This window comes from Hipposideros armiger, unplaced genomic scaffold, assembly GCF_001890085.2.
Source record: "Hipposideros armiger isolate ML-2016 unplaced genomic scaffold, ASM189008v1 scaffold_262, whole genome shotgun sequence".
Classification (NCBI taxonomy): Eukaryota; Metazoa; Chordata; class Mammalia; order Chiroptera; family Hipposideridae; genus Hipposideros; species Hipposideros armiger.
Genome location: NW_017731612.1, coordinates 552,420 through 565,443, shown reverse-complemented (window position 1 = coordinate 565,443; position 13,024 = coordinate 552,420). Strand labels below are relative to the sequence as shown.

The 13,024-nt window shown below is 45.9% G+C and overlaps 1 protein-coding gene across 22 annotated transcripts in view; it reads right to left on the bottom strand.

Annotated features, from left to right (window-relative positions):
* ANK2 (ankyrin 2) overlaps positions 1–13,024 on the bottom strand; it is a 284,146-nt gene that overhangs the window by 104,984 nt on the left and 166,138 nt on the right. For 20 of the 22 annotated variants that reach the window (XM_019656561.1, XM_019656546.1, XM_019656560.1 and 17 more), the window contains exons 5-8: positions 9,049–9,147; positions 5,633–5,818; positions 5,213–5,236; positions 1,699–1,797 (exon numbers count right to left, since the gene is read on the bottom strand). In XM_019656561.1, coding sequence (XP_019512106.1) covers positions 1,699–1,797; positions 5,213–5,236; positions 5,633–5,818; positions 9,049–9,147 — 408 coding nt within the window. The remainder of the gene's footprint in view (positions 1–1,698; positions 1,798–5,212; positions 5,237–5,632; positions 5,819–9,048; positions 9,148–13,024) is intronic. The other 2 variants (XM_019656550.1, XM_019656568.1) reach the window with 1 other exon arrangement.

Below are 13,024 nucleotides of genomic sequence, written 5' to 3'. Positions count from 1 at the left end.
GGCAGAGAGCCCTTGTTTTTCCTTTTTTGTTCTCTTCCATCTTCTTACACTGAGTATTATAATAGTTCTCTTTATCTCTACGTGCTAGTCATAGAAAATCTGCATTCAGGAGTCTAACCCTGCTATTGTCACCTGTAACTTTTGCCTCTTGCCCCTTCCTCAATTTTAGTGTTTCTTCTGTCATCCATCTTGGTTTTTCTTTCCTTTTCACTTCTCGCATTGTCTTTTCGCATCCTTCCCTAATAGTATTTCTAGTTTCCGTCCACAGCTCTGGTTTTCAGTCAGTTAACAGGGCAAATCTGCTTTTTCTGTGGCCTTTAACCCACCAGGAATGCTACTGCGTTACATTTGGCACCCGATGTCTGCAGCGGTCTCCTTCAGCTTTACGCTCATGTTCGGTGCCAAGAGTTCGTGGTCAGCACGACAGTCCACTCCTGGCCTGTGAGGCCAAAGGGAACACAGCTGCTGCTTCTCCTGCGCCCCGTTACTCAGTGCATTTCATTTCTGCCGGCCATCTGGTGACGTCCATGGGTACAGTCGTCTTTCTGGTTGTTTGAAGCACGTGTTTGCGACGGACAGGTTGTCGGCTTTGCAGCAATCCACAAGCTGACCTGACATTTCTGACCCTTCGTCCAAATGTTCTGACTATATCTGACCCTGTTTTATTACCACTTTTGTGTTCCAATCGCCTATAATTACCAGCAAGTCTTAGGTTATTGGTGTGCGATCAATCTCTTCTTGGACGTTTGTGTAGAATCAATTCCATCTTCTTCAGCCTCTGCAGTTGGAGCACAGACCTGAATGATGGTTATGGAAACCGGTTTTCCTGGGAGTCTGATGGATGTCATTCGGTCAGACCTGCACTGTGGCCCTAACTGCCAGAGCCTCAGAATTAAAGTCACTCTGTTTCCTCCGAGTTTGTCATGTCCAGAGAAGAACACTTCGTAGTTGCCTGACTGGAACTGTCCCATCCCAGTCCATTTTAGCAGTGAACACTACACGCTGCAATGCTGAGACATCCCATTTCTTGCTACAATTCCCACTGACCCCGGTTGGAGCTTCCTTCATTCCTGGTTCCGACTGTACGTGTCCCTGCAATGCCACCTCTCCGCCCACCTTGGTGCCCGTGAGCCGCGAGGCATCCTTTCTGAATATACTGAGCTTTGTCATTATCATGCCAGTGAATCTTTTCAATGAAAGCATCCCATGAAACATATAACACAACATGCTGTCTCTCTACGTATTTTGGTGAGATTCTTTATATAAGCAAATTCTCACTTCATTAAAAGAAATTCCGTCAAATTGCGTGCCCTATAATCACATTGTATAAATGTACGTATACATTTTATGCTTAATGTTTTAACAGCTTAGTTATTGACTGAAAGCTGTTCATTCATAATTCACAGTGTGATCTTTATAACTGCTCAAACGGATGTCAGAATTAACGTCCTCCCTAATGCCTGCAAATGATCTGTGTGCATGTGAATTTAAACAACCTCATTTTTCACTGGTTGGCTCGTGATAATATCTACAATTTGAAAAAAAAAAGAAAGAAAGAAAGGAAAAAAAGAAAAGTCTAATAATATCTCTAGCACAGGTCCAGGTAAGAAAAAAGAAATACAACCTTCACTGGTGTCATTGTCACCACAGTGAAGTGCCCGTTTACCGCCATCTGAAATGCAAGTGCTCGCGCCGTACCCTGGCCGTGAAGTCCACCGCAGCTCCCCGGTTGAGAAGCAGAGTCGCCACGTTGACGTTTCCATAGTGGGCAGCGATGTGCAGGGGGGTGAAGCCACTCTGGAAAGCAAAGGAAACGGCGCCGTAAAGCATTCCACCTGCAGTGCCACAGTCACCAGGCCGGTGAGGCCGCCATGTGCGTGGTGCCTGTCTGCCTGAGGCGTGAGCAGTCCAGGTAATTAATGCTTTAACAAGACTTACATCTTAGTGCTACGAGGCAGTAAATAACTAAATGTATACACAGGTAAATAATATCCTATGTTTCTTGGCAACATTATTTCTAATTACCCTAATGATTTATCTATTTATCAGTTTGTTATTTATACAAAACCATGTTTCTTGAATTGGTTTAGCTTTAGAGAAAAACAATATAATTAAACAATATCAGGCTTTAGCCACAGGAATAACATAATTATGAATAAAAAATGTTTTCTTCAGAAGAAGACACAAAATTAATGCTTTTTAAAAAAATGATTAACAGCAGTGGTTGGCGCTGTTTCTTTGGAACTATGAAAACACTGTGAGTGATGCTTACAGAGGATGTACAGTTCATGTCTCATCATTTACACTGTCTGCTATCTCTGTCCTCTTCAACAACTGTGTTTGGTCAGACTATGTTGTTATAATGAAAAAAAGTTAAAAAACAAAAATTAATACATTTGGCATCAATGTGACTATAAAAGAAAAAATCCAGCTGAGCCCAACTTTTAATGTTATTTAAATCAAATTTTGTCAATAAAATAAGACCGGTATAACATAAAATAAGCAGGTTAAATCTGTTATATGGGCATTAGAGAACGGTGACTCAGAATGTTTAAAAATGAGTGAAAATTGCAAATGGAGGAAAAGTATATTTCCTTTTATTTCTCTTTTTGATGAAAAATTAGTTTGAATTTTTTGCCATTTTCACAATAGGGTATTAACTTTTATTATTAAAGTATACAAAAATGTATTATTCTTGCTCTGTAATTTTATTAAATTCATCACTTAATAAAAAGTTACAGGAATCATGGCTGTTCCTAGCAAACTGGTAGCAGACCTGCCGTTGTGAGGTGATTCTGTACTGCTCTCTGTGTGAAATGAACTCTGATGTGATACTAGTTTTTAAGAAATATTATGTAAATCACAACCATTACTTTTCTATTTACTTGATCTGTAGGTTTTGGTAACTTTGTCTAAACCAGGGGTCGGCAAACCGCAGCTCGCGAGCCACATGCGGCTCTCTGGATACATACATGTGGCTCTGAAGTAAAATTGAAAATGAAAATAAAACTATCATAGTTTCATTTATAAAACTTTTAAAGGATATTAGTCATATAATAGTGATTATGTAAAAATATATTTATGGCTCTCAAATAACTTTTAAATTGTTGTGAGGGACAGGATTGGCTTTTCCAGGGGTCGGCAAACTTTTGAGTCAGAACGTACCCAAAGAGCCGCATGTGGCTCGCGACCCCTGGTCTAGACAACGGCCTAACTAAGCTCCCAGAGGCCTTAAGTGACAGAAATTCCTCTGTGCCGTCGGTCAAATTGGCTGCAGACAGCTTCTACCTGCAGAGAAGCAGGCCACAGAAGAAGGCCAGTGACTGCTCCCCGAACCCCATGGCCATAGTCAGGCGCTTTTCATATGGTGTCTACATGATGCCACACACTCATGTCAAAATAGAGGGAAGGCTGGTTTCCTACCAGCTGATAGCGTATAAAACAGCCAGTGTTTCTAAGTTAGGACTGACTGACAGCATGTCTTTCATTTTTACCTTGATAGTTCCTGTCACCCAGACATATCCTGAAGCGTGTCTATTATTCAACTTATAATTTAATGATAGAAAACATAGTGATTGTGAATCTTTTTCAGATTATTCAAATATAATAACATTATCCCCCTCATTTGCAAAAATACACTCACTTATGGTCTGATACAGCCCGGCCGGCAGCTCCCTGGGGGGAAGCCTGGGGTGCAGGCTCAGCTCCCTTTCTCCAGGACCAGCCCCGGAGGGGGATCCCTGTCACTCACTTGTCCGCAAAGAAATATTTCTAACTCAGCACCAATCTACCCGAACTGCTGCTTTCAACACAATGTTTAGAGCCAATATTGTTTCCAAAAATGTATCTTACACAATCACCAAAAGTCAGCTAAAAAACTAAACATATTAAAATCCGTAATTAAGGTATCAATTCGTGTGGTCCCAGTCTCGAGCAATTTCCCGAAGCAGATGGGCCTTTTTTTGAACCTCGGACCTAAGCTCCGTGCACAGAGATGGAACCAGAGAAGTGATATGGATAATCCAAATACATCACGACTTAGTGGGTAAATTTGTTAGTAAACAAGATGATATTAGAGAAACACACTACTCTCAGTAAACACTAAGTGTTTAAAATCCCCGCGGGTCCACAACCCAGAGGCTGGATGAGATGTCAGTCAAAGTGAAAATCAACCTACAGAAATAGCTACTGGCCTGGGAATACAGACTCATTTTTATACTATATTTCAACAGTGTTTGTGCTAGTGTGTCTAGGTAGTAGCAATGGTCAAGGAGAGAGCACCACACGTGCATACACACACACACACACACACACACTCACACACATTCACACACACTCACGCACACTCATTCACATTCACTCACACACACACACACACGCGCACACATACACACTCACGCACGCACACTCTCACTCACTCACTCTCACACACACTCACACACATTCGCACTCACGCACACTCATGCACATTCACTCACATTCACTCACCCGCACTCACGCACACACATTCACACACTCACACACATACTCACACACACTCACGCACGCACGCACACACTCACACACACTCACACACACTCACTCACACTCACACTCACACACACTCACACACTATACTAAGAGGCCTCTGGCCTGAATGTTCCTGGTATGTGGAAAAGAAATAATTTCATGACAAGTAATATAAGACATAGTAAGATAAAAGGAAATGCTTTGCTCAGGATACGCTCTGTATCATTATTGATTATATATACTGTGGTTAAAAAACATACATAAAAAGGGGCAACTTTAATTAGATGAAAGATTAAAGCAGTGGCAAAGAAACCTTAAGTTTTAATTTGCTAAACTCTAACCTGAGAATCTTCATTACAAGAGAGTCGCGTCTCATACTGGCAAAGAGCTCTCAGTCAAGCTTCCGCAGTGAGGAGACGCCTCCGATTAACGGAGCCTTACTTTCCATGCTCCACCGGATAAGCTACTTAAGTATTTCACAGATTCAACATGTTACATTCAATATATGTTACATTCAAATATAAGTTTCATTACATTTCTTGAATTATCCATTTCCCTTAATTATGGAAAAAGTTTCCAAATTAACTTCCTAATAATGGAAGTTCCAGTCATTAGTATAAATTAGTGAGCATTTATTCCAATTGGGCAAAAAACTGAAACAAATAAAAAGAAGGCAAATGTTGGTATAGCCACAATACTGTACCTCGGTTGTCCTATTCACCATCATCTGAAGCAGTGTTGTGTGGGAAAAAGAGGGAAGATATTACACATTGCCAATCAAGGACACAGCCCCCCCGCTCACTGCGGCTGGATGCTGTTCCCACGTGCCCGCGTGGGGTCTACCCAGAAGACCCATAAACCTGCACAGTGCAAGCTTCTCTTTCTAACTCAGTTACACTATTTTACTATAAACAGAAGAAGCAGATGTCTAACAAGCTGGACCTCATCTTTGGCAGAAAAGGCTCTTTAACTTTTTTGTTACCATCCCCACGGGCAGTCCCCTTCCTTCTGAGACACTCTGAAAGTGATTTATCTCTGTCAATCCCCTCAGCAGCTGTGTCACCACGCGGCCCACCCGGCGTCCCCCAGAACGAGGCCCCTCCCACGGCGCATCCAGCGTTACCTTGGACTGCACGTCGGCGTTGTGGTCATTCTGCAGCAGGAGGGCCGCGGACTTGGTGTCGTCCTTCCTGGCGGCGATGTGCAGGGCGGGCAGCCGCACTTTCCCTTTGGTGTCATTCTCCAGCAGGATGGCCACGGCCTGGTTGTGCCCTTGCTGCAGCGCCACGGCCAGAGGCGTGAAGCCGTCCTGGGGCAGCACAAGAAGGAAAAGCACCCGTTGCCTGTCGCAGGCTTGGGGTTCAACCGCAAGCAATGGCATGTGTGATGTTTACAGTAACGATTAAGACTGACAAGCAAAGCAAAAGGAGTCAACGTTACTGGGAAGATGAAAGTGGGCTCTGATCAGCCGTTGGCCGCACACGCCATGGCCTGGTTTCCTCACTGACGGAAGTGGGGGTCACAACCTCCAACTGTTATGGGGCTGCTGCCGATTTCTCCTTTAGGTCTGCTGGGATTTGTTTATACATTTAGGTGCTGCTACGCTGGGTCCATAAATATTACAAACGTTGTATCTTCTTGTTGGATGAACCCCCTTTAATATTATGTAATGTCCATGACAGTCTGAGTTCTAATGTCTGTTTCGTCTGATCTAAATATAGCTACCCCAGCTTTCCTTTGGTTTCTATTTGCATGAAACATCTTTTTTTTCCACCATAACTGTAGACTTTTATGGGAAGGTCATTTCCCCCAAATGTATCATATTATATATGTACTACCACAGTAAGAACTGAATTTTTTAATAAGAATAGAATTTTAAATAAGCACATTCATTAATAGAATGGAAGGGTAAAGCATATAGTCTAGTTAAGAAGAAAAACAGTAACCTAAATTTAGAAGTTTGGCACAAATTAAGTGCTCTGTGATGGAGGCAACAGGCCAGTTATCATATACAGTCATGCACGCCCTAATGACCGGCTTCCGTCTCAAGTATGCATCTGAGACAGGTGTCGTGAGGTGGTTTCATCGTTGTGTGAGTGTCGTGGAGAGCACTCACACACACCTGGATGGCACAGCCCACGGCACACGCGGCTGTGGGGTCCAGCCCACGGCACACGCGGCTGTGGGGTCCAGCCCACGGCACACCCGGCTGTGGGGTCCAGCCCACGGCACACCAGGAAGAACAATGGTCCTCTCACCCTCTGGCTTCTTTGAGACCCCTGTCATAAGAGACACACTAGCAGGAGCAAAACAGCAGGTTAGTCTTCTGGACCATGTCTCCCCAGGAACCCTGAGTAACTCGCTAAAGTGGCTGCAGCCACCCCTACACCTCACCTTCAGCTGAGCGAGAAGGAGATGCCCACATGGGAGGTGGGCAGGCCGGGTCGGGGAGACGGGGTAGTTACGCAGGTGAGACTTTGCCTCTCACTGATAAGCGTTCCTAGAGATGAGGTCACCCTGTCTCTGGTACAGCCTGGGGGTGTCACAGGCGGAGAGTGCCCTCCCAGTGACGTCTTTTACAGGGGGGACCTTCTCCTCAGCTTTCATAACCTCTACCGTGTGTCTGCTGCTTCGTAAAATGACCAGCCTCAAACAGCCCTTGTGCCAGAGACGCACGTGTGGGACGAGAGGCCCGGCCCCCAGCGGCTTCCCAGCTCCGGCAGCGCCGTGCGCGTCTGTGACCGAGCACCACCAGCACCTGGAACACGGCGGCCAGTACGTGAGTCTCGTGCTGACGTCAGGGTGTCCACGGCGACAACCCATAGTAACCTCAGGGTGACGTCACACAGCGCACACCTGTGCGCGTCTAATGTCCTGCCCTCAGGGACACAGCGACAACTTGTGTTGAGGGTGAACTCTGCTTTTTCTTAGAGGCGGGCATTTGCTGACAACACAGACTTAATTATAAAGTTTTTAGCCACTTGGGTAACATTTGGGGAGGAGAGTGGGGAATTTTCTGAGTCTCAGGGTAACGTGGCCCCTGCCGCCACAAGGCACATAAACGGGTATTTGGGGACCAGACTGAAACGTGACAGGTCCACATGGGAGGGGCCAGGAGGCGGCCAGGTTTCCCCAAAGCACACGCGAGGGTAAGTGTGGTGAGGGAAGAACTGTGCAGTGCAGGGTTTCTTTAGGTAAATTATTCTGATTTAAAGGAAATACAGGAAAACAAACACGTCCTCTCTTTTTGGTGCAGGTCTCAGAGCTTCTGAAGCACAGCCATTGTCTCCTATTTCACTTGAGCTTGCCTGAAGATGTCCGCATGACACTCAGCCATAGAATTAGCATCTCAGAAAAAAAGGCCCAATCATGAAAACCACGCTGTGCCCATGTGGTCAGAGTGGGAATCTGTGTGTGCTGGACAGAGAACACGAAGCCACTTCACACTGCACAGTGGCATTGTCCAAAACACGGTCCCACTAATAGCAATTTCTTGGCGTTTTTTTAACTAATAAGAATAATCTATCAGAAAGTTACTGCAACTGACTCCCTAGAGTGTTCTCCCAAAGGGAATGGACATGGATTTACCAGATTGTAATGACCTGTCCCCCCATACAGGACTCTAACCTAAGGACTTAATTTTCCAGCAAGGAAGCCAGGTTAGACACTGAAAATCATCTCGGTAGTTTCTGACTGACCTTGCACACCAGCGGCCTTTCACTTAAGGTCAGGAGTTTCAACGTTTTCTCATGGAGCCACAGATCACAAACCAGGAGAGACGAAGCCTGCATGTGCGGCTGGGGTGGCGAGGGCGGCCTGTCCCAGGGGGACCGTCTTCTGTCCCGCCCGTGTCTCCCACCCCGGCCTTCCAGTGGCCCCTGCGGCATGTCTCCAAGCTCACCAGCCTCTGGAGCAACCCTGAAAAATCTGCTCCTCAACCTGCCGGGGCCGAACTCAGGAGGAAACCTCAGGGCCCTGCCGTCGAGGGCACAGCAGCGAAGGGGCGTGATGTGGATGGTGAACCACTGTGACCTCACGTCCAGAGTGTCTGACAAGGGAGTGACTGCATGGTCTGCTCTGTGGTGGCCGTGACCAGTCACACACACATGTCATCATTTGTGCTTCGTGAAACGTGACCAGCTTTTTTGGTAACATAGTCCCCATAAAGTTGTGTTAACACGAACACCTACGAGTCCTTTCTGGTCACGAAAATCGTGCCTGGAAGGAACTGCTTGGGATCTTTAAGAAAATAAAATGGTGGGAAGAGACAGGCAGGATTCATGTATTCTGCTTCCTGAGAAGTATAAAGCTCCCACCCCAGAGAAGAGCAAATGGATGGGAGTGTGATTCCGTGTGAGAATGCTGTGATGTGAACCCCAAGTCAGAGCGTTAGCTTGTGGACTGTGCGCACGGCGTGCCTTAGCAGCCACGTAACCGGCCACAGAGGGAGCGCCAGGTTCCCCGCAGGCTCTGGACAAGGTGGCAGGCCCTGTGCAGCTGGGCATGGGGATGACGGACGCTTGGGACCAGCAGCCTCACCTCGGTAGCAGTGCTCTGGTTGGCTCCATTTTCCAGCAAATACTTTACAACATCAATGTGGTTCTCTTGGGCAGCCATGTACAGGGGAGTGAAGCCATTCTGAGGACAACAAAAAAGACATCGTCAGTCATCTGTGAAGTTTAAACCGGGGACGCGGATAGGACAAGGAAAGAGGGAATGCTAGGAGATGGCCTTTGAAATGGTGACAAACAGCATACCTTCACATTGAAGAAGTAACGCATGTATTTACCGCTGTAAAACCAATCCCCACACACAACGTACGAAAGAATGAAGAGAAAAAGATATAGAACACCTGCCTCATTTCTTGTCTTCATTTCAGTACCAGAGATACACATTTCTTAGCACCTGACACTGGGTTAAACTAAAGATATTTAGTATTTTAATATCTATATATTGTATAACATATGGAATTCTCACTATATAGAGTAAACATGTAAAATAATATTTATATAGTATCTTCTGTATGTACCAACTCATAAACTATTTAAACAGACCGCCATTATCTGCACAGAGGTTAATCAGCAACTTTAAAGGTGTAAATTGTTACTCATTCCAGCAAATGCTAGGAGAGATTGCAAATCTGACTGAAAATAAAACAAATCTACATTTCAACGTTCTGACTGAAGCAGCATGGTTTATACCGAACATCTTATTTTTAGAGCCATTCTGAAATTCTATCATTCATTCATTCTCACATTTATTTATTCAATTATTTGCTAAAACCCAGCCACTGGTGACTGGGCCATCACTGGAAACGGTGACAAACAAGACACACAGCACTTACTGTGGTAACATTGTAACATTATCAGGTAGTCACAGATTTTTACAAAATCACTATTTTATAAATTGAGTTGAAAACTAAGTTTAAATTGACAAATGAGGATTCATCAATTGGATGACTTGAAGTGAGCATATAAAATTACTTTTATCTTAACATAAGAGTCAGTGTTACTATTCAGTTCGCAGGGCACCAAGTTTGTTCTAGGATTTTTCATCCAGGCCCTGGATTGGGTGTGAGGGGTGTCACGAACACGGATGCAGCACGGCTCCCGCGCTCAAGAGCAGGAAGCACCACAGAACCCACAGAACAGAGCGAGTGTCTAGAAACAGCGACAGCTGAACACGTGCTGCCCTCGCCAAACGAGAAGCGCGAATGAAACGGCCTCACTAACGGGTGTGGGGCCGGCGTGTGGAGGGTGCCACCAGCCCGAGCACACAGGTCTGAGGGGGCATTAGGAGGCCTCCATGAACCCACAGTGGACGTCTAGGGAAAGTGAACCCATTTTGCGTCTTTTCTTTCCTGTTTCGTTTTCCCCGTCTCTGAGTGTATTTGCTGCAGGTGCATGTTTCACTGGGGGAAGTCTTTTCCTCGAAGCCTCATGAGTCTAGTGAATAGTAAAAGGACAGTAAGTAGAACTGCCGAGCAGGAGTAGGTGCCAGTGCAAGAATGCATCTTGAAAACAATTCTGACAGGTCTAAAAATGTTTTTAAAAATAATTCCAAGATCTCTTGGCTAGACAGATGACACAGAAAACTGCAATTCAAGTGTAACATGACCATTAGGGCTAAGATGGACTTTAGGGAACTTCAGGCATCAGGCACTAGCTGGAAGGAAGAAAGTGGCCGTGGAACCTTCAAACGGTGTGTTGACTCATTTCTCCATATACGTTTGTTCTTACTTTGGGTCGAATGCTGCCAAGCTTTGGTACATTTCAGTGATTAAAAGATGAAAATGCTGTAGCTGAGGGGGAAACCAGCTTGGGCGCTGTTGGATGGCTTCCACTGTCCCTCAGGAGACTCTGAGCCGTCCCTGCTCCACAGAAACTGTCGTGATGATATAAGGTTGTCGGAAAAGTCATGATGTATTTTTTTCTGTGTTTTTTGTTGCAAAAATGAGTCATGACTTCTCCGCCAACCCAATATGTTTGCTGCTGTTTCAAGCCACTGAGTTTTGAGACAATCTGTCTTACACAACAGCCAGCTAATCCATGTCCCACAAGGTCACACCTTGTCCATCACAGCTCTCCCCACACACCCTGAGCTGCTCCCTTTCTCTTTCGGAAAGGAAGTTGTGTCCTAGATAGTCATTTTCAGTTTCTAGTCACATAACTCCCTTAAACACCATCTAATCGAGAAACTCTAGAAACAAAACCCTAAACACGGCAGCTGTTTGGTGTTGACTGAGTTGTGCCTGTTCAGCCATGTCCCCCGGCCCCAAAGAACAGGGCAACGGCCTGAGGACTGAGTTGGGACCTCTGGTAGGAGGGGAGGTTGTTAAGAGCCATCGCTGTCTGGAAGTCACGTGTTTGCAATCGGGAAAGCTGAAGTCTGCACATCACTAAGGAGTGAGTGCAGCAGGCATCGCATGAGTATTGGCCCAGCGGAAGCAACCTACAGAGTTTGAAAACTGCAGCTTTCAGTCTGTCTAATCTCCTTGGTTCCATGTGCCATTGGCCAGTTTTCTAAGAGTATCACGTCTACTCTATTGACTGGAAAAGTCAGCAACAAATAACCAAATGCAACAGGAGAAAACGGGGCTGCCTCTCGGTAGCTCTGGGTCTGCACCTGACAAACGCAGACTTCCCTGTGGATGAAGCCTCCCTTGTGCGGAAAGGTCAGTGTCGAGATCTCGGATTTCCCAGCACAGAAGTCTTCAGCTGTCTCAGCCCTGCGGCAAGCAGGCTCATTGTCACCACGCACCGGCCAGCACTGGTTGGGAATGACCCTCCAGCAGCTTCCTCTGAACTAGCCTTAGGGGGACAGGTTGGGGAGCATCCCCAAATTATCCCCCAGCTTCAAAGTCAGGATGATTCAAATTATTTCCCTAAATATATCGTAAATGCACAGCTGCAAGGGATGTAAAAACCCAGTGGGTACTAACTGCAGTCACAGAAATAGACTATTGTGCATACTCTGCGGGTATATTGAGGGCAGAAGAACAACACATACAAGTACATCCTTGCGTGGTGGTGAAGACCACATTTCATTCATTAAAAGACCACACAGATTTTCTCAGATGGCCTGAACTGGACAAGTCTTTACCAGGGTTAGGGTACTACAGGTTATTTTAACCACCATCTTCTCTCCAAAGGTCCCCTCTGAAGGATCATAGCTCACCTGCCACGTGACATTAAGGTGACGAATGCTGTAAGTCTCCCCGGGGAGGTTAACTCATTGTGGTGTTTAGCAACTACGCCATCTTGTTCCATCCACAGCCCCGCTACTTGGGCGCTGAACTGATGGGACTGTGGCGCATCATCCTGCACTGATGGACACACCATCACGGGTGGTGACCGGGGTCTGAGCCCGATGGACTACAAGCTCAGGGCTCCTTCCCGTCCCCTCGGCTGTCCCCTGCACAGGGCCGGGCTAACCCAGAGAACCCACGCTTTTATCCAGGAATTAGACAGCGAGCCTGCTTCTGTTTTTTCCTCTGCCATCACTGGGAATGAGCCGGGAAGCTCTGATTCATGACAGTGGTAGCACTGGAATGACCAGCGTAATAAATGATGTCCCAGCGTTCTCTTAAATGTAAGAATTTTTCCAGTTTTTGTTTCCAGTGGGTAAAATATTTAGGGCGGTGGTAGTGAGGAGAGAGGCCCACAAACTTTGTGCTTATTTAACCTAACAGCAGAGTAATATCTCTGCATGACTCAGGAAATGAACCTTCACGGGCATCAGAAGCGCCCTGGACTGATGTCGCCAGGTGGGAGGGTTGGGGCTGGGTGGGAAAGGGGGAGGGATTAGGAAACACAGATTGGCAGTTACAAAATAGTCACGGGATGGAACGTACAGCACAGGGAACAGAGTCAATAATATTCTAATAACTGTGAGGCGTCAGGGAGGGTAACAGAATTATAGGGGTGATCGCTTTGTGAGGTATAGGAATGTCTGGTCACTATGTTGTTTTGTTCACCTGCAACTAAAAACAAAAAGGAGCTGGAGGAGGAGGAGG